The sequence below is a fragment of the Salvia miltiorrhiza genome, chromosome 1 (assembly GCF_028751815.1).
Source record: "Salvia miltiorrhiza cultivar Shanhuang (shh) chromosome 1, IMPLAD_Smil_shh, whole genome shotgun sequence".
In the NCBI taxonomy this organism is placed as follows: Eukaryota; Viridiplantae; Streptophyta; class Magnoliopsida; order Lamiales; family Lamiaceae; genus Salvia; species Salvia miltiorrhiza.
Window position 1 is genome coordinate 54,143,195 of NC_080387.1, and position 20,714 is coordinate 54,163,908.

General features: G+C 38.2%; 1 protein-coding gene across 4 annotated transcripts; it reads left to right on the top strand.

Annotated features, from left to right (window-relative positions):
* The first annotated feature begins 914 nt into the window (after positions 1–914).
* Positions 915–20,644, top strand: LOC130993606 (uncharacterized). Of its 4 annotated transcripts, none has more exons than XM_057918544.1 (27): positions 956–1,055; positions 1,139–1,175; positions 1,532–1,720; positions 1,811–3,913; positions 4,584–4,659; positions 4,891–5,013; positions 6,307–6,562; positions 6,630–7,118; positions 7,194–7,379; positions 8,471–8,761; positions 9,469–10,116; positions 10,417–10,807; positions 10,924–11,066; positions 11,480–11,650; positions 11,845–12,057; positions 13,079–13,633; positions 13,733–13,792; positions 13,924–14,246; positions 14,430–14,859; positions 15,343–15,813; positions 16,358–16,474; positions 16,751–16,872; positions 16,997–17,705; positions 18,033–18,287; positions 18,547–18,729; positions 18,990–19,331; positions 19,429–20,644. In XM_057918544.1, the coding sequence occupies exons 3-27, from the start codon at positions 1,540–1,542 to the stop codon at positions 20,176–20,178; spliced, it is 9,588 nt and encodes a 3,195-aa protein (XP_057774527.1). In that variant the 5' UTR covers positions 956–1,055; positions 1,139–1,175; positions 1,532–1,539; the 3' UTR covers positions 20,179–20,644. The 4 variants fall into 4 exon arrangements, with proteins under 4 accessions (XP_057774536.1, XP_057774554.1, XP_057774527.1 ...); XM_057918563.1 differs by having other exon boundaries at positions 1,814–3,913; XM_057918553.1 differs by lacking the exon at positions 1,139–1,175 and having other exon boundaries at positions 915–1,055.
* Positions 20,645–20,714: the final 70 nt, after the last annotated feature.

The following is a 20,714-nucleotide window of genomic DNA, read 5'->3' on the forward strand; positions in this document are numbered from 1 at the left end:
AGGAGTATATAAAATAAATTTGACGACAAACTAAAAAATTTCTTATAATTTTATTTAGCCATATAATTAGAAAAAAAACACCGGAAATTTAAATAAAATAAAAAAATCTGCACTAAAACAAATTTTATGGAAATCACACTTCAAATTTTATAAAGTCGAATTAAATGAGCCATAGTTAATAGACTAGTTCGATTCAGTTAAAAAAATCAAAATTAGAATAATTTTAAATTCAATATATCTTGTGGGATTAGGAAACCGAATTGACTATAATTTTTATTCAGAGCAAATTATTCACACTATTAACTATTTCTAATTTAGAATATTCAAGTTAAATTAAAGAGTTATTAGCATGTAAATACACGAACTTTTTATATTTTCTGAAATTTAACATGACTTTTATTTTTAGCCCACAAATACACGAACTTAGCATTTTTTCTGATTTTTGACATTGACAAAAAAAAATCTAATTTACTATTAACGTGAAGGCCGATATACCATCTCATTCACTCTCTAATCAAAATAATGAATCAAATTACTTTATTTAAGTGCATATTTCATAGTCCATGTCATGTATTACGGCCTCCACCTCAACAATAAATATAATTTTTTCATGTCAATGTCAAAAATCAGAAAAAATACTAAATTCGTGTATTTGTGAACTAAAAATAAAAATCATGTTAAATTTCAGAAAATATAAAAAGTTCGCATATTTACATACTAATAACCCTAAATTAAACTAAATTAAGTTCTTTTTATGATGTGACAGTAATAACTATGCGGACCTACTTGAAATATTCCTCATATTTTTTGGGGCTATTATACAATATATCCAAACAGAGGGGCCCGCGCTTCGAAATTTCAATTTTCGAATAAATGCAAATGACGTAATAATAGATAAAAATAGATTACACAAATAATAAAATAAATCAAGACATCGTGCCCCCAAAAATTCCGAATTTCAATTTTCCGTTGTTCCAATCTCAGAAGCTGGCTGAGAAAAATCTAGATTGCATTTGCCTTGATGAAACCGATCATCTAGAACGTCGTCGTATCAGGTTCAGTCCGTAGCTTCTACTGTTTCATATATGATATGTGTATACATATGCATGTTTTTTCTTTTTTCTATTTTTTTTCTCAGATTATTGCTTGAGCTTGAAGGATAGGGTGAATTATCAGTTGCGTTACTGATTTATTGCGATTTATGTATATTTATTCTGTCTAGCTTGTTTTATGTAGCAGAAAAACAGTGACGCTGTTGAAACAATTTTGATTTTGTTCTGTAGACGATTTTGCTTTGAATGTTTAAGCTGGGATTGAACTTATTTTGCTTACTTCAGTGCTGCGGGATTGATTTGAGTGTTAATTTGTATTGATTGATCATGAATTTATTGCTTAGTTCAAGTTTAGTTATGATTAATGGAAATTCTGTAACTCAATATATAACTCGCTTGATGTAATTTGAGAGTATTATGTTTTATTCTTTAGCTGGACGATTTTATTCAATTGCTTTTGGGTAATCTCTTGTATGCAGGGGTCTGTATGGATCTTGATTCCCGTCCAATTGAGGATGGTCTCCCAGTACTGCAGTTGAGGAAATGGGGCTCCTCTGAATTTCCATACAACCCTTCTAGTTTTCGCGAGGGTTTTATTTCTCCAACGAGAAAGTCGTTGTTGTTACTTTCTTATGATTCTGAGGCATTATGGTTTCCCTTAGTTAAAGGTGACTTCAAATCTTACTCAACATTGATCTTGAAGGCATAGCCCTTTCACTTCAAAGAATAATGTATATTTGTTCATTTATTTTTTACAGCAGGTCGGTGTATAAACAAGAAAGATTCTGAAAATTCTTCTGATGGAACAGTTGCTGATCCACTAGAATCAAGTAAGCCCAGTATATCATGCTCAAGGGAAAGCAACTCTGGCTCTTCTGACTCTATAGAGTTGGATGGGAAGACGGGCTATGCATCAGGAGATAGTTTTCAAGGATCTACTGGTGCATTTATATCTGATGTAGATTCAGTGGCATGGGGTCTATGTGGGGATACATTTGATCAGCACAAGGAGGCTTCATTCCAAGAGCTACTTTTTGTCTCTGGAAAACAAGGCGTAGTCGTACATGCGTTTTCTAAATTTGGTAAATTTAGTGGAGTAATAAGACCTGAGCAAGCAAAGGATGTTGGGCAAGGGAAGTGGATGGAGTGGGGACCCTCAACAACCTTATCTCCGAATGTCGAGTGTCAGGAAGAAGAGGAATCTCATCATAAGACCTCCCGGAAAAGTACTTCTCATGTACAAGCCCCTGCTGAGGATGGTCGGTCAGCTAGTCCAAAGATATGGATGCAAACTTTTTTGACCAAAGTTGAAAGAGTAACATCTGGTGGTTACATTTATACCAGGTTTCCAAAGAGACCATTACTTCCTAACGATGTAGTTGTTTCTTTCAGGATATTTGACCAGGAATCACAATTCTCAGACCTCCAGTCTCCTGGTGTTACAGCATCAGGAAATCAAACCAATCCCAGCATGCCAGTTGTGGGACACATGATCAGTAAACCAGATACGGATTTTAATTCATCAGTCACAACAGTTTTGGGTGATAGTATATCTAGCTTGAGAAGTGCTGTCACTAGTGGTTCGTATAAGTGCACAAAAGTGTTCTCTAACAATTCGTACCGTTTAGTTGGATTTTCTCTAGTCAATATTAGTTCTACGCCTGTTGATACCAGCGATTTAAATGATGGAAACTACATTAAAACACTGGTTTCAGTGGCCAGAACCGTGAGCTGGGGAATACAGTGGCTATATACAGCAAAGCTTGACGAAAAACTAGATACAGGCCCATTTGAGTGGATAGACTTCAGTTTTTCTGATAGATTTCTTATTTGTCTCAGTACATCTGGCACAATCTCATTGTATGGTGCAACGACTGGCAAATATATAGCCTCACTCAATGTTTTAAGGACTAATGGACCTGGCTATTCTTCAAGCTCTTGGCACTGTATTAGTAGTCTTACCATCAAAAGAAAGTTTAAAAGACTCTTTGTATTTCCTCATTCCTTATTGTTGGGTGTGATGGATGAATCTGGTGTAATCTTTGTTATACCTACTGATAACCATGTCCACGAGGACCATTTTTCATTTGAAGATGTCCTCCCTTATCAATACTATTCAGATCTTGGACTTTTAATGGGCTGGGAGGTAGGGGGTGCTGAGATTGGCTACCAAAGGGTACTTTCCAATACATCAGAGGCTCAGGGTATTAGTAGATTAGCAGGACATGGTAGGAATTCTCGTTTCAGTGGTAAAGAGAATCTAATAATTGAAAATAGTCATACAAAGAGTCACAATGGCTCGTATCTCATGTCCTTTTCTAATGCAACCCAGATATTGAATGAGAATAAGTTAATGCTTTCTGATTTTCCATCCTGCCTCATAAGGAAAGCTTTTATACCCCCTTCTGGATGCAATGAAGATGATGTTATTTGTTGTTCTCAGTTTGGAGTTACTCGCCTTATTAAGAGACATAGTTCCGAGAAGAGACGGTTTCAAGTTGTGCATGCCAATCTACAATTAGATTTTGTTGTCAATGATGACATAAATTATGTCATGCCTGCTGGGGAGACATCTTCTAGTGAAGCTGTTGGCTGCAATTTCAGTGGATGCTTATATTTAGTGACGAGAAGAGGTCTCTCGGTTGTTCTTCCCTCGATTTCAGCTACCCCAAATTTCTTTCCTGTTGAGGCAATTGGATATTGTTTACCAAATTATTCTAGTAGCGTAAAGTACGGGGCTGGTGATCTTATGGAACTTGGTAGAACTAAAAAATCCTTCTCACCTTGGAAAGTGGAGGTTTTGGATAGAGTTCTTCAATACGAAGGCCTTGAAGTTGCAGAAAAGTTATGCTTGGAAAATGGTAAGAATCTCCTCAAAAGTATTTAGTACTCTCTCTCTCTCTCTCTTGTAATGGTCGCTCTAGTTTATATAATCCTTATTGCCAACAAATTCAACTTTTGCTTTTGAGGGGTAATTGGGGGGGGGGGGGGGGGAGGTAGATAAAAGTATGTGCGCATCAATATATAATATATTTTTTCCTGATTTAAGTGTGGGACATGGGTTGTGTGAGAAGGAGACCTTGATGTAACTTGTAACTTTACATAATTAACTAGAATGTTTGCTGCTTCTTCTAGATTTAAAGATTTATCAAAGTCATTCTACAGTCACATGTTTCTGTCCTGATTGATGCCTGGGTGATCTTACTATAATATGGAATTACTTGTGTGCTTATTGACCTATAGCTTAATGTTGATACTGTGTAATAGTGGAATAATCTTTTACAACTTGATATTGTATCCATTAAATTATTTATTTGTTATGATTGCGCACGAAGGTAATGATGAAAAGTTAAATGTGCTATCACCACATTTAAGCTTTTGCTTTTGCATTTTCCACTTATCTTCTAATACTCCTCTTCCCAAGGAGTCATATGTGATTTTGAATGTGATAAGTTTGCATGGATTTCTTCAATAATGAAGAAAGATAAGGACATAACAATATGTGTGACAGCTGCCATTGAAATGTTTCAGGCTGGGAATTGGGGATTTCTCGGATCCGCCACTTGCAGTTGGCTTTGGCTTATCTTGAATTTGATGAAATTGAGAAGTAAGATTACATGTTTTTATGGATTCTTTTACTTTAGCTTAATCAGTATGATAATTACAGGTGATATGAAATTACCGAAAAAACTGAAGTTACTGTGAGATTTGCACATCACTGGTATTCCTGAATGGATGCGTAGTGTTTTATAATCTAGGTATAGTTTGATAAGTCCTGAGAATGGATGGAATGCTATGATAGAGAATCTGAAATTGTGCTTCTAAATTTGACAACCAGTTCTCTGGAAATGCTTATGAGGGTTGATATGGCAGTGGAAGGCATCTTGAGGTTGCTCTTTGCTGCTGACTATTTGATGTTCAATAAAGTAAGCAACGACAATGAGGTTTCTGCTGCATCAAGGTATGATGTGATGTACATCTGGTTTCTTAGCTGCAGTATCTCAAATATCTGAAATACTTAGTGGTATGATTTATGCTTGCATTAGTGCTAAGATGGAAAAAAGTTGCAATGTATGATGGTTTATATAATAATATATTAAAAAATATACATAGTAGACTTATGTCTTGACACTTCCATCTAAGGCAGTTCCAGCTTGAGAATAGGGTTGCTTTTCTCTTCATTACTACAATACATAATTCATTAACCTCACAAGTATTACCTTTAGGTGTCAAGACTGAACCAGTGACCTGAATGAAGTATAACTCCATCAAGTTTTCTCTAGTAGCACCAAAAGTGCCTCATCTAAGATTAAGACACACAAATTACAGCCCAATTAGACGCAAACTTTTATTAATATAGCTTATAGCCGACACATATATCTGACACCTCATCAAAGGCACCGAGTAAAAGATTATCGTTGCAAAATGTGTGGGCCACAATGGTGAGTTTGTTTGATGGACCACCGACCATGAATGTTTTCTTAGGGCTCGTTTGGTACACTATATGGGATAAGGTGTGATATGTTTGACTGAGATCTTTTTTACTATAAAACATATGAATGTCATGTTTGGTAGGATGTATTAAAATTATACTATATGATTAATATTTATTAGAATTATAGTTATAATTATAATTTGTATTACGTATACCACCTGGGAGATGATATATAGAATCACACAAATCTGCATAAACGGGGTTTTGGTTTATAAACGGCTGTGTGTTTTGTACCAAACAAGATATTAGGGTATAATAGGTTTATACACCCTAATCACCTATACAAACGAGCCCTTAGACTCATACGAGACGCTGAATCTATTGCATATGTTGTGTGCGAGGGGAGGGGTGGGAGGAGCTGAATCTGTTGCATATGTTCTTTCAACTCTGGACCACTATGTTTGTTGGTTCTGGAACATTTAGAGGGTGCTTGGTTGATGTGCCTGGAGATTAGGTAAGGTGAAAGGAATGAAAAGTGATGCTTGAGTAACACGGAATGATTGCATGAATTGTGTTTATATATCTTGTTTTGGGGGAATGCTCTCTCCCATCAGTGTTGGGGGAATAAACATGTTGTCCAGTTCTATCATCATCTTGCCATCTCCCATTCTAACCAAACACAACTTCTTTTGCACACCTGCATTGTTGCATAGTGGTTATAGATGATCATATTTAGTGTGCTCTAAAAAATTCCATTTGATTTTCTTTTTGATGGCTTGGTTATATTTCCATAACTAGGTTTCAGTGACTGTGATGCAGGCTTCTAGCATTGGCCACCAGTTATGCAACTAGGGTCATACGTAAATATGGCCTATTGCATCATAAGAAAGTGTCCGAGAAGCCATTGGAGGTTACCAGTAATGAAGGTTCTTATCCTCTATTGGAGTTGACTGATAAAGAGCATGATGAAGAGGGAACTTCAAGAACCCTTATGGAAACAGCACGATATTTGGTGGTTATTCGGAGTTTGCAGCAGCAATTGAATGAAAAATTCAGACGACCAGGACAAGTATTGGTAAGTGCTTCAGTATTTTGCTTATCTTTCCTGTAGAGAATCACAATTAATGAAAACTCTGTTTTAGACGGTTAATGCTGGGTTGGTGAATACGGTCAGTACTGGTCTATCAGAGGATGAATCCAAGATTCCTGCTGCTTCAGAAGATGCTTTATCGTTGATTAGATCAGATCCACGTGGAACTGCAGCTCCTGCCTCTGGAACTGAATTGAGTAATGCAGAGAACCTTGCTCTGATGCCTGTCGATACAGTTGGTGCTGAAATCCAAGATTTTCAGAGCTTTGATAAGGCAGTCCTAGTTTCTGAAGGAAGCACATATGGAAAAAGAACTTCTAGAATAGAGAATCCTAAAGATATGATAGCACGCTGGGAGTTGGATAATATGGACATTAAAACTGTTGTGAAAGATGCATTGCTTTCTGGTCGTCTTCCTCTAGCCGTGCTTAGATTGCATCTTCATCATGTGAACAATTTGTTACCTGGCACAGAAACTCGTGATACCTTTAATGATGTCCGCATTGCTGGAAGAGCGATTGCATATGATTTATTTGTAAAGGTTAGTTGATCCAGGTTATTAAGTTGAAATAATTTATCATTTGTGTCCTAATAATTTCCAAGTTGCAATGGATAGGGTGAGATTGGGCTGGGTATAACGACACTGCAAAAGCTTGGGGAGGATGTTGAAACCACCTTGAAACAGTTAGTTTTTGGAACTGTCAGAAGATCTGTGCGGGTGCTAGTTGCAGAAGAGATGAAAAGATATAAATACCTTGGGCCACATGAATTGAAGATATTGGAAATGTTATCACTAGTAGAGGTACGTAACTTTCCAAGATCTTGAATCTGAGTACAATGCATAATCTGCCATGTTGTGGTGAAATGCACAGTTGCATTTCAGTTTCATTTATTTTTTGCTCTAAGAGTAGATGCACAAAACAGTTACTAAGAAATAATGATAGTGCTTAAGCAACAAAATCCGTGGCCCATATAAATAGTTATTCTTAGTTGCACAGAAAATAAATATAATTAATTAAGTAATGGATCTCCCCCACATTGTTCGAGGAACCCTAGATGCTGTCGGAATAAAGGATCGTCAACAAGGGCGTTCTAGTGCGTTGTAGATTCTTATCCAAGACTTGTATCATTTGATGATGCCATGTGAATGGCTAGAAACATGGGAAGTGTATGGCTAACCCAATAACGAAAGTTTCGTAAGGGGACTGGAGCTGGCTACCATGAGACAAAAGATCTTCTTTCTAAAGAGATTTGATTCGGAACTCTTATGTTTCCGAGGTTCAATATTGAATTAATTTCAGAGGTTTTCCCTGACTTTGTCCGTGTCAACAAACAATTCGAAATACCTCGACTTTTTAGAACAGGTCCGAGTCAAATAGCAATGATTTGAAGCACTTACCCCCCCCCCCCCAAAAAAAAATAATAAATAAATAAATAAAATAAAAAAAGAATAAAAGAATAAAAAGTAAAAACTCCTCCGTTTTATTCTCCCATAAGGTCCAGTAGATGATATGTTTTTTGTTTTCTAAACTAATCAAATGACAGGATAGGTTATCAAATGTCATCTCAAAAAGAGATCTAGTGGGTGATAGGACAAGTTATGTACTACGGTCATCATATTCTTATTCGAGTCAATGTTCAAATTCAGATTCATGATTTAATTAAAGAAAATGAAGCCTATGCATTTCCTGAAAAGCAATCCAACACCTGGCCTTGACTAGTAGCAGTGTAGTTTGCATGTCTTTTATGACACGATTCTATGCCAATTTTCAATGGGGAGTTCATTTGCATTTTCACTAAAAGACATGGGTTTATACATTTGTGCTCTGGGATTATGACATTTTGGCAGTTGAAATTTCTGATGGGCTAACACTTTAATATTTTCTTCCAAAGAGGGTGTATCCTTGTAATAGTTTCTTCAGTACGTCAGCTACCAGGCGAAAGGGGCTTAATAGAGTATCTAATGAAGAGCCACTCAGGGAGATAAGTTTGGACCTATTGCATCCACTATTTGACCATCTTGTCATTTCATGTGGAGAGATTGATGGAGTTGTTTTGGGTTCATGGACGACCATTGACAAACAGTCTATTGCTGCTGAAGTAGATGATGACACCACCCATGCTGCTTATTGGGCTGCTGCTGCAGCTTGGTCGGATGCCTGGGATCAAAGAGTTGTTGACCGTGTAAGTTAGATGATGCAATTTTCAAATAAATATAATATCTTGGCTAAGTCTACCATCAATTTTCTCTTTTCGCCTTGACAAATAGTCCAGCTACTGTATATAGCTGTGTTTTCTGGTGTATATTTTTGTTTATTGAAAATATACATTTAGATTTCATCTTAGAAATAGAATATACTGGAGAACTGTTATGTATTCTGCTTTTGTTTTCTTAGCAATGATCCACATAGATTAAATAGTTGAACTTTTATTCTTTAGGATACTTTATACATGACATGCTAGTATCTATTCAAACTTCTGCATGTGCTGATTTGAAGTAGCAATCTACTATTGTCCGCCGCGGCTCTTTTGTTCCTCCTAGACTATGAAGCCTGTACAATTCTGTTGGTATTTTTGGAGGTTTTGTTTTCTTTCCCCTCCCAACTTTGGTTTATCTTAAAAGAAAGATCATAAAATATGCATCACGTATTGAACTGCTTTCATTTCCTAGTCAGTCTCATTCTTTTGACTTTGTGATTCCAGTTTGTAGCTATTTCAAAATTTCAAGTATGTGATCGATTATGCAGATGCAAATGCAAATGCTATCAAATATTCGAAGGGCCAAATCCTATATAGATCCTGCAGTATCATTGTTCTATTATCAATAATATTTTGAAAATGTTCCGACGGGAAACTGCTGTTCAGTTTTAGCATCTTTTCTTCTTGCGCAGATACTTCTGGACCAACCTCTTCTTATGGGCGTCAATGTATCGTGGGAATCTCAAGTTGAGTACCATGCATGCCATAATGACTGGTTAGAAGTTTCCAAGTTAGTAGAGGTAGTTCCACCATATGCACTATCTCCTGGAAGCCTTAGCATCAGCTTGGATGGTATACATCCAGCTTCAGTCATTGAGTATGGTCAGGAGCCTCCTGAATTCAACAAATACCCAAGTTTCCTTGAAGAGTTGGACAGTGTATGCATGACTGTGCCAAACATCAGACTTTTCAGGTTTCCTACAAACAGGTCATCTTCTGTGTGGCTAAAAAGGCTTATGGAGCAGCAGCTTGCAAACAAATTTATCTTTTTGGTGGATTACTGGAGCAGTGCATCAGATATTGTACCTTTGCTGGCCCAGTCAGGTTTCATGATTGGCATACGTGACAATTCTTTTCTGGATGGAGCAAATGATAGTTCATCTGATTCGCTATTGGTTATTGGTGATGCATCTATTGATCCAGATGCAATCCAATCTCTACATAAAGTTGTTATACACTTCTGCGCCCAGTATAACTTACTGTACCTCCTGGACATTTATCTTGACACTCACAAACTGGCTATTGACCATGATTCCCTCACCTTTTTATTGGACGCAGCAGTAAGTTCAGCAGATTATTGTTTGTTTCTAATTCAGTCTTCTCTGGTTTTAGGAGATGCGAGTAGTGGTAGCAGACGTTTCATAATATATTTTGCTTCTGAGTCATTGTCACTCACATGAAGTAGATGATGGCTGTTACATAACTTTTGCCCTTTCAAATTATGCTCTTGGAAAGATCTGTGCAAATTCATTTCGCGTATCTCTCAGATTTTTTTAAATCTATTTTTTTGTTATAGGGTAATGCCGTAATGCCACATCAAACAATTTGAGGTTATTTATTCATACCGATTGTTTTTTCAGGGTGATAATGAGTGGGTAAAGTTCTTGCTCTTGATGAGGGTTAAAGGAAAAGAATATGATGCATCATTTTCGAATGCTCGTGCAGTTGCTGCCCTAAATTCAGTTCCAGGCAATAAACTTACTGTGGAGACGGATGACATCATCCAAGCTGTTGATGACATTGCAGAAGGAGCAGGGGAAATGGCTGCTTTAGCCACATTGATGTTTGCTCCTGCTCCTCTACAAGAATGCCTTAGTAGTGGCAGTGTAAAAAGGCACTGTAGTTCCGCTCAATGCACCTTGGAGAACCTTAGACCAGCTCTTCATCGGTTCCCTACATTGTGGAACACCCTTGTGGCAGCATGTTTTGGTCAAGATCCTGCTTGCCACAATTTGACTCTTAAGACAAAAAGTAAGTTCTCCAACCTTGTACTCTACTCTTTGCCGTTTGCATGAGCATGACATATTGAATGATTGAACATCACTCTGTACATTCTCTTGACTTTCTAACTATTTCCTTTGGTATAGTGTCAGGATATTCTGATTTGTTAGACTACTTGAACTGGAGGGAGGGTGTATTCTTCTCTTCTGTACGGGACACTTCAATTCTTCAGATGATCCCGTGCTGGTTCCCTAAGTCAGTACGGAGATTGATTCAGCTCTATGTGCAGGTTATTCTTACACTGGACTGGTTATCTGCTTATCTGATGAATCGTTGCTTCCTCATTATATGTAAATACTCCCTCCATCCCCCATATTTATGGCACAGGTTTTAATAAAAAGTTGTTGAGAGTATTGATAGTGGAGAAAGGGTCCCACATTAAGGATGAAATTGTCAAATAATGTGTGGGGCAGTGTCCAAAAATAACAAGTGCATATATTTGGGGGAAGTACCAAAAAGGAAAGAAATGCATAATTTTAAGGGACGGAGAGAGTAGTTTATACTAAATTACTGTTCTACAAATTTACAACATGGCTTCTATCTCCTGGTTACTTTAGACATTGACGAATCATGAACTAAGTGTTCAATTATTCTACTTCAATTCTCCTGTTCTTTTCCTTATTTTTTTTCTTATCTGAACAGGGCCCAGTTGGCTGGCAATCATTAGCTGATTCAGAGACTGAAGAACTTTCTCTTCTGAGAGACATCTATTACGTTGTAAATTCAAGTGGTCATGCTCAGATTAGCGCCACATCCTGGGAAGCTGTCATCCAGAGACATATAGAAGAGGAACTCTATGCATCTTCTTTAGAGGTAATTGATCTCTGTCTCTGGAAAATCCAGTCATGCATACTGGAAAACTCTAATATTTTGAGATGCTTCTTCAGTCAGTCCCTTTTTCAAAACACACCTCTTAATATTATCAGCGTCCAAATATTGCGAAAGTACTCTTTCGTTTCTTTCTTCTTTCTATTATTGTGCAATACTGTAGTTTGCTTTGTCTTCAGGGAGCTGATGTTGGACTTGAACACCATTTGCATCGTGGACGTGCATTGGCTGCTTTAAATCATCTCCTTTCAGCAAGGGTCCATAAGTTGAAATCTGATAATAATCATTGGGGGCAATCTGAATCTCCATCAACTGGCCAAACAAATGTACAATCGGATGTGCAGATCCTCCTTTCACCAATAACTGAGAGTGAAGAGTCTCTTCTCTCATCTGTAAGAATTAAATTAATCTTTGCATAGCAAAGAGGAAGTTATCATTGATAAGATGCACCTGAAAACCAACTGAGCTTTTCTGCATGTTTACTGTTTTGGCTCTGATGGAATATGAAATAATGATTAAATATGCTTAGCTCTAGAGAAAAAAATGTTAATGCTAATACTATCATGGCATGTCAATCACCTCAATTTTTCTCCTTTTTTGTTTATGTATATTTCTGTCTTAGATTTGTCTAGGTTTTATAAGTACATCATTATTTGTGTCAAGTCGGGAACTGGGTGGATGATCTATTTTGGTTGCCAGTTGAGCAATAAAAGTTTAAGAGTTGTTCAAGGACTGAAGTTTAGCATTTATTCAGCAATATGATGATATCTTGTAGTTCGTGGAGTTCAAATCTAATCTAGATGGCATGGCTGAAATCACTGAATCTGAGGTTATTATAAATGATAAGAATATTTTCCTTAGGTGTGCTTTTTTTAGCCATAGTTCACTATATGGGGTTCCCTCCCTTCAATAGGTCAACTTAGGTGGTTGATATGTTACCTTTCTCTGGATACAGATCTTTTAAAGTTGTTTAGTCTTTATTCCATAGATTAATTGTGCAATCATGTACTTTTCACTTGGAAAGGATATCATAGTCGCATTTTTCATTGCGTAATTGGATTTGTGGAGGAACTGGACCTCAAGAACTGTAGATTGTACTTTTGCTCCTCTAAGTTCTTATGCATATAGAAATACTAGCTGGATGGATCTAACTACAATCAATACAATAGCCTTATGATAGAGGGGAATCCATGAGGTGCTATGTTGAAACCTAACTGAGTATTTTTATATTCCTCCCCAGCAAAAGTCCTTGGTTCTAACTTTTCATAGTACTGTCATATTCTCTCGACGTAAAATCGCTGGTCAAACATTCAAAGTAAAACTGGATATTAGAACTCAAATAAATAGTCTGGTTTACCTTCTGTTTCAGTTGTCAATCTGGCCCTCACTTTCTGTCTCCCTTCTGATGTTCAGGTTATACCCCTTGCTATTCAGCATTTTGATGACTCTGTATTGGTGGCTTCATGCGCTTTTCTTTTGGAATTATGTGGTTTATCTGCTAGTACCCTCCGAATGGATATTGCTGCCTTGAGAAGAATATCTTCTTTCTACAAGTCTGCAGAGAACAATCAGTACAGGCAACTATCTCCTAGGAGCCCTGCTTTTCTTCAGCCACCTGTTGAAGTTGATGTAACAGAATCTATAGCTAGAGCACTGGCAGATGATTATCTTCATAAATATTCTAGTAGTGTAATGCAGAAAGGTGACAGAAACAATAGCGTTTTGAATCAACCGTCACGAGCTTTATTGCTTGTTCTTCAGCACTTGGAAAAGTCAAGTCTTCCATTGTCATCCAATGGCATGACCTGTGGGTCTTGGTTGTCAAGTGGAAATGGAAATGGAGCTGACTTAAGGTCTCAACAAAAAGCCACAAGTCAGCACTGGCAATTGGTCACAGCCTTTTGTCAGATGCATAATATTCCTTTAAGCACTAAATATCTTGCTGTATTAGCAAGGGATAATGATTGGGTACGCTATTTAATGTGTGTTTCCTCATACATGAGCTGTTTATTAATGTCTTTTTGGTAGCCAAGAGTAAAGTCGTTTATGTCCCCAACCCTGAAACAGGTTGGCTTTTTGTCCGAAGTTCAAGTTGGAAAATATCCTTTTGAAACAGTAATCCAAGTGGTAAGCTTCATATCCTAGAATGAATGTGTTCAAGAAAAAATATACCCTGCGGTTGGCTACTTTTTTCCTTTTTCTTTTTATATGATAGTAGCTGATGCCATTCCATATTTGTCTTGTGTGCCATGTGTCAGGCATCAAAGGAGTTCAGTGACCCCCGTTTAAAGTCTCACATTTCAACAGTTTTGCGAAGCATGCTGTCTAGGAAAAAAACTGCTCCATTGAATATAGATACTGGAGAAAAGGACATAACTTTTCTGTCAAATGCGAATCTTTGCATGCCTGTTGAATTATTTGGAATTATAGCTGAATGTGAGAGACATGAAAGACCTGGAGAGGCTCTTCTCCTGAAAGCAAAAAACTTAAGCTGGTCTATTTTGGCTATGGTTGCTTCTTGCTTTCCTGATGTTTCCCCGTTGTCCTGCCTGACTGTTTGGCTGGAAATAACTGCAGCAAGGTTTTCATTTTCATCCTTGATTATCAGCATAGAGCTCTAAATTGATTTTCTTTTATGCTTCAAGTATTTCTGGAAATCAGTCTCATGGGTCTTTCCATATCATAATATAAAGTCTTATTCTGGCACTCGACTCTTTTCTTTAGTTTGGAGAAGAATATAATGCAATTTTTCCTTTCTTATCAGGGAGACTTCTGCCATCAAAGTTAATGACATTGCATCTCAAATTTCAAAAAATGTTGGAGCAGCTGTTGAGGCTACTAACACCCTTTCCACTACTGCTAGAGCTAGAGCCATAACATTTCGTTATAATAGGAAAAACGCAAAGCGTAGGCGCCTTCAGGAACCTGTTCCACTGGATTCTTTGGCTTCAGCAGATTCTATAGGTTCTAAAAGCTCCACTGTTTCTAATACTCAAGGTTTTCTCCATGAAGAGGAAAGGGAGAAAATAGGTGATGAAGATACCAAGTTCCGGACTGACTCTAATAGCATGGCTAGCACCTTGTCAAGAATGGTAGCTGTGCTTTGTGAGCAGCGCCTGTTCCTTCCTCTGCTAAAAGCTTTTGAAATATTTCTACCTTCTTGCTCGCTGTTACCTTTCATTCGTGCTCTTCAGGTTGGCTAATGCACAACACAGTTTATCAGTATAAGTAGAAAGTGTCGGCGGTAAAATTGCAAAAGTTAAATCTTGCCTTCCCCCTCCCCCCCCCCCAAAAAAAAAGAAAAGAAAAAGAAGAGTAAAAGAAGAATCTGTGCATGTCCTACTAGGCAGGAGCTCTTCAGTACGTTTTCATAATCTGAAATCTGAATCAAAACTTAGTTTCTCCAACCCTGATCATTATCTGCTATCCATTATGAAGCCATATGTATTCAGTATTTCACCTTTTGGAGTGGTCTACTTCAACACCTGAATTTATGAGGTTATATGTGTATGGATTCTGTAGAGTACTATCATCTAGTCTTGTTTCAAATTACGAGAGCACCTGAGCCTTTTCTTTCTTTATTTTAAAAGAAGCCATAATAACCTTGCAGTACTTCAATTTTTGCTGTCAATGTTCAGCTGGACCATTTCATCAATTGATTTATTATTCTTTCCTAGGCTTTCTCACAAATGCTCCTCTCAGAGGCTTCAGCACATCTTGGATTATTTTCAACCATAATTAAGGAAGAGTCTCCTCTTACACTACCTAATTGGGAAAGAGAAGGGAAAGTTGGGAACTCATGGACGAGTTCCACCGCTGTCAAAGCTGCTGATGCTATTCTTTTAACTTGCCCATCTCCATACGAAAAAAGATGCTTGCTAAGGCTCCTTGCTGCTACTGACTTTGGTGATGGAGGGTCTATTGCCTCACGATATGGGCAACAGTCTTGGAAAATAGATATGGCTGAACCCTCTCTGCGGAGTGATGAATGCCCCCTCCTAGGAGATGAAACATTTGATGACGCTTCACTTCTAACTGCATTGGAAAAGAATGGGTATTGGGAACAAGCACGCAGTTGGGCCAAGAAGTTGGAGACTAGTGGTGAATCATGTTGGAAATCTGCAGCTAATCATGTAACTGAAATGCAGGTAACATGATTTTTAAACTTTTGTCTTCTATTTATACATGCAAAAAGATCTCATTAAGTTTGCTGTACTCTGTACAGCTTATAAGAGTTTTCAATGATAGTTCTCTTCATATTATTAATCTGCTGGAATTTGTCTTATGCTTAACATACCTAAACTTTCCAATTATATATATGCATAGGATTATTTACTCAATATGCTACAAGATAGTCTGATATACTTTACACAGTGCGTTATAGTGAGATCCAGTTGGCATTCATCTTATATGGATGCCAAGTAGAAAAATATCTATTTGGGACAGGTAATAGTGCTGCTGTAGGAAATGTCATGATTTCATGAATGATGCATGTGTGACCTATAACTATAAGGAGACGAGGTTCTAGATGAGGTGATGCATTTATCTGGCACTTAAGATAATTTAGTTTTAAATCACTTGGTGCATGACAGTGATATGGATGCACATTCAACTCATTAGAATTGGATGTCTTGTTCAGATCACGTTTATTTTTATCCAAGTAAATTTTCATGTGTTTCTGCAACTGTCTAGGCTGCAGCCATGGTTGCAGAATGGAAGGAATTTCTTTGGGATATCCCAGAAGAGAGGGTTGCTTTATGGAGCCACTGCCAGACGCTCTTCATCAGATATTCCTTCCCAGCATTGCAGGTAAGCTTATTTCACAACTGAGGTTAAAGGAATGGCATCACAAAATCCTTCATTGTGGGGTATCTATCTTTCTCTTAATTGTGACGTTTTCAATTCTTCTTTTTGTTTGTTTTTATCTTCCTATAATCTTTGATGGGGTGGGGTAAGAGCGTTTTGATGGGAGTGGTGTTTGTAGGACAGGTTTATGTGGCTGCTTGTCAGCTACATGCTCTGTATCTGTATTTGAGTAAAGTCAATCATTAACTGAAAATACTGTCCTCCTCTGTCTGTATCTAGGCTGGACAGTTCTTCCTAAAACACGCTGAAGCAGCAGAAAAGGATATTTCAGCAAGAGAACTTCATGAGATTTTGCTACTTGCTCTGCAGTGGCTGAGTGGAATGATAACTTTGTCAAACCCGTGAGATTCTGTTTCCTTTTGTTTTGGTTGTTCATTTTAATTTTTTTTCTTTTATGTCTTCCAGATTGCTTAATCTTGCTTTCTACTGAACGATAGAGGTACTGAAAACGATCAATCTCTGCAGAGTTTATCCACCACACCTTTTACGCGAAATTGAGACCAGAGTGTGGCTCTTAGCTGTGGAATCGGAAGCTCTGGTAAAGAATGAAGTTGAAGATTCACTAATTTCACCCACCCGGGAGCCTGGAGCTGGCAAGAGTTCTGACTTAATGGATCGCACAGCAAGCATTATTGCTAAAATGGACAATCATATGAATGGACAGAGGCTCAAATCTTCTGAGAAGAATGATAGAGAAAATGGTCAGACTCATGTTAGGATGACTCAAACTGGTGATGGAGGGGGCTTAAAGACAAAAAGGAGAGCGAAAGGCTTTGGATCATCAAGAAAACCTGTCTCTGATTCAGGAGATAAGAAGTACGAGCCTGAATCTATACCTCTCAACCCGAGAGATGAGACACATTATCATGATGAAAGCTCAAAAATTGATGCCTCATTATCGAGGTGGGAGGAAAGAGTTGAACCTGCTGAGCTCGAAAGAGCTGTTCTTTCACTGTTGGACTTTGGACACATAACAGCTGCTAGACAACTGCAGAATAAACTTTCTCCAGACAGCATGCCATCTGAATTTTTTCTTATTGATGCGGCTTTGAAGCTTGCTGCTCTTTCAACTCCATGCAACAAGGTGTCAATGTCAATGCTGGACAATGATGTACTCTCTGTTATGCAGGCATACAATCTTCGCGCTGAGCAGCGAGTGATTGATCCCCTGCAGGTATAATTAAGTGTTACCATTGTATTATTGTTATAATTGGAAATTCTTATTGCAGTTGTTTCAGCTTGCCTGTAAATTCATTTATACCTTAGTGCTTGTCAATCTTTTCCTCTCCAGTACAACGGAATTGTGACTGATGCATCCAGTTACAACAACTTCTGCTATGTTTAGATCTATGGTATTTGCTTGAGATATTTGTCTCAAGAATTTTGGATTTAGGGCAGATTTCAGAAGATGCCTTATTATATTTCTCGTTTTTATCTCTTGTTCTTGCTCGAATGTTTCTTGTATCAGAACTCATTTTTAATTTTCAATTGCATAACATAGATCTTGGAGAGTTTCGCAAGTCTTCTTAAGGAGGGTAGTGGACGTGGACTATGCAGGAGGATAATCTCTGTTGTGAAAGCTGCAAATGTGCTTGGTCTAACATTTTCAGAGGCATTCGAGAAACAGCCAATAGAGCTGCTGCAATTGCTTTCGCTCAAAGCGCAAGAGTCTTTTGAGGAAGCCCATCTTCTAGTTCAAACACACTCAATGCCAGCTGCTAGTACTGCCCAAATTCTCGCCGAATCTTTTCTAAAGGTGAATCTGATGCTTGTAATCTTGCTTTTTTTATAAAAAATAATTGTTGTACATATTTGTATGGTTCTACAATTGCAGTTGTTGCTTGTATATTTTCGTTTTCCAATGCAAAACCTTTTTCTTCGGTGAACCCTTGACATTCTTATACCACGTATTTTACTAGCCAAATGAGCTACAAAAACTTGAATCATTGAGCCGACAATTTCAGCAATGTTGATAAATTCTTGAGATCTAATGCCATTCTGTCAAAATCTTTCAGGGTCTATTAGCAGCACATCGTGGGGGTTACATGGATTTTCAGAAGGATGAAGGACCTGCTCCACTGCTATGGAGAATTTCAGATTTCCTTAAATGGGCTGAGCTTTGTCCTTCTGATTCAGAAATTGGCCATGCATTGATGAGATTAGTAATCACAGGGCAAGAAATACCCCACGCATGCGAGGTAACTTTTTTTCTCCAATTTAACGGGGCGCAAAGCTGAAATCTTTAATTTTGTCAGCGTCAGGCATCAGTTATAACTTGTAAGGTTAAGGACCTGGTGAATTATTCATCAAGTAATGATGTCCCAAATCAACATGATCCATATTTGTATATTTTTGCTCTACTAAATGTGAATGATTCCTTCCAATGCAACTGCCCTCAATTGTCACTTTGTCAGTTCTGTTTTAGATGATAACACAGATGTTTCCCAAACTGATGCAGGTTGAGCTTCTTATTCTATCTCATCACTTCTATAAGTTGTCAGCATGCCTTGATGGAGTTGATGTGCTCGTAGCTCTTGCTGCAACCAGGGTAGAAGCTTATGTCTGGGAGGGTGATTTCTCGTGTCTTGCTCGCTTGATAACAGGAGTTGGAAACTTCCATGCACTCAATTTCATACTTGGGATTCTGATTGAAAATGGCCAACTGGATCTCCTCCTTCAGAAATATTCAGCAGCTGCCGATGCTAATAGTGGAACTGCTGAGGCGGTCAGAGGATTCCGAATGGCTGTTCTGACATCACTCAAGCAGTTTAATCCAACTGATCTCGATGCGTTTGCGATGGTTCGTACCCTCCCCTGATCCTTCAGTAATCGAAATTCACATTTGGATCATCCTCTGGTTAAGACCATGATATCCGCATTCTCTACTTTTTCTGCAGGTCTATAATCACTTTGACATGAAGCATGAAACCGCTGCACTTTTGGAGTTACGTGCAAATCAATTGTCTCAGCAATGGTTTCTTCGTTACGACAAGGATCAAAATGAAGAGCTCCTTGACTCAATGCATTATTTCATTGAGGCTGCAGAAGTGCACTCGTCCATTGACGCTGGCAACAAAACTCGCAAAGCTTGTGCTCAGGCATCACTTGTATCGCTGCAGATACGAATGCCGGATACAAAATGGCTCAATCTTTCTGAAACTAATGCGCGGAGAATATTAGTTGAACAATCTCGGTTTCAGGAGGCCTTAATCGTCGCTGAAGCCTACGGCCTCAACCAGCCAAGTGAGTGGGCTCTGGTTCTCTGGGAACAGATGCTCAACCCCGAGCTCACTGAGCAGTTTGTAGCCGAGTTTGTCGCTGTATTACCTCTCCAGCCATCAATGCTAGCTGAACTTGCAAGGTTTTACCGGTCTGAGATGCAAGCCCGCGGAGACCAGTCCCAGTTCTCGGTATGGCTCACTGGAGGAGGCTTGCCTGCAGATTGGGCAAAGTATCTTGGTAGATCTTTCAGATGCTTGCTGAGGAGGACTAGAGACATCAGGTTAAAACAACATTTGGCCATGTCAGCCACTGGATTCAATGACATAGTCGAAACAACCAACAAGGAACTGGATAAGGTCCCTGAAACTGCTGGACCCCTTATCCTGAGGAAAGGACACGGAGGGGCGTACCTCCCTCTGATGTAGCTGCCTCTACGTACAACGAGCAGTCACCTGTCTCCGTGCAAGGTAAGTAATACGACACGATAACTGAGAGCTTTGTCTGGTTCACTAATGGAGCCTGTTCGGGCTCAGTTGGTGCTGCTGGAAACTGTCGCTTGAATACATGAGGTAAAAGCTACTCAATTACATTTCCGATTTTCAAGTTTTTTGCTCCGTGGAGTTATAGTTTACGTAGTGTAGAGCTGTGGAAAAACGATGCAGGTAGGTAGTGCTGATGAGGAAATTCTTTTTTTTTGACATGCGGTTTTAGGCAGCAGGTTGATTCTTTTGCTTCGAGTTCTTTCGAAATGAGGGCATATTTTAGTGTTGTTGTGTGAGTGAAGCATCCGTTTCCTTTTTGGCGAAAATTATACATTGTAAAACATTTACAATATGTATATATATCATTTCTCTACATAATAAAATGCGCGCTCTAGTGTTTGCTTCTTTTTTTCGGCATGTAGGCATCTCATGTCGTGTCGTGTTTCACTATTGTTATTTGTTACTTCGATATGTCAACC

Excerpts from the sequence above, each read along its gene's own strand:
- LOC130993606 (XM_057918553.1), top strand. The coding sequence starts at position 1,540 with ATGGATCTTGATTCCCGTCCAATTGAGGATGGTCTCCCAGTACTGCAG. Across the intron at positions 4,660-4,890 it reads GAATTTGATGAAATTGAGAA|TTCTCTGGAAATGCTTATGA; the intron begins GTAAGATTACAT and ends TTTGACAACCAG. Across the intron at positions 18,730-18,989 it reads AAATACCCCACGCATGCGAG|GTTGAGCTTCTTATTCTATC; the intron begins GTAACTTTTTTT and ends AAACTGATGCAG.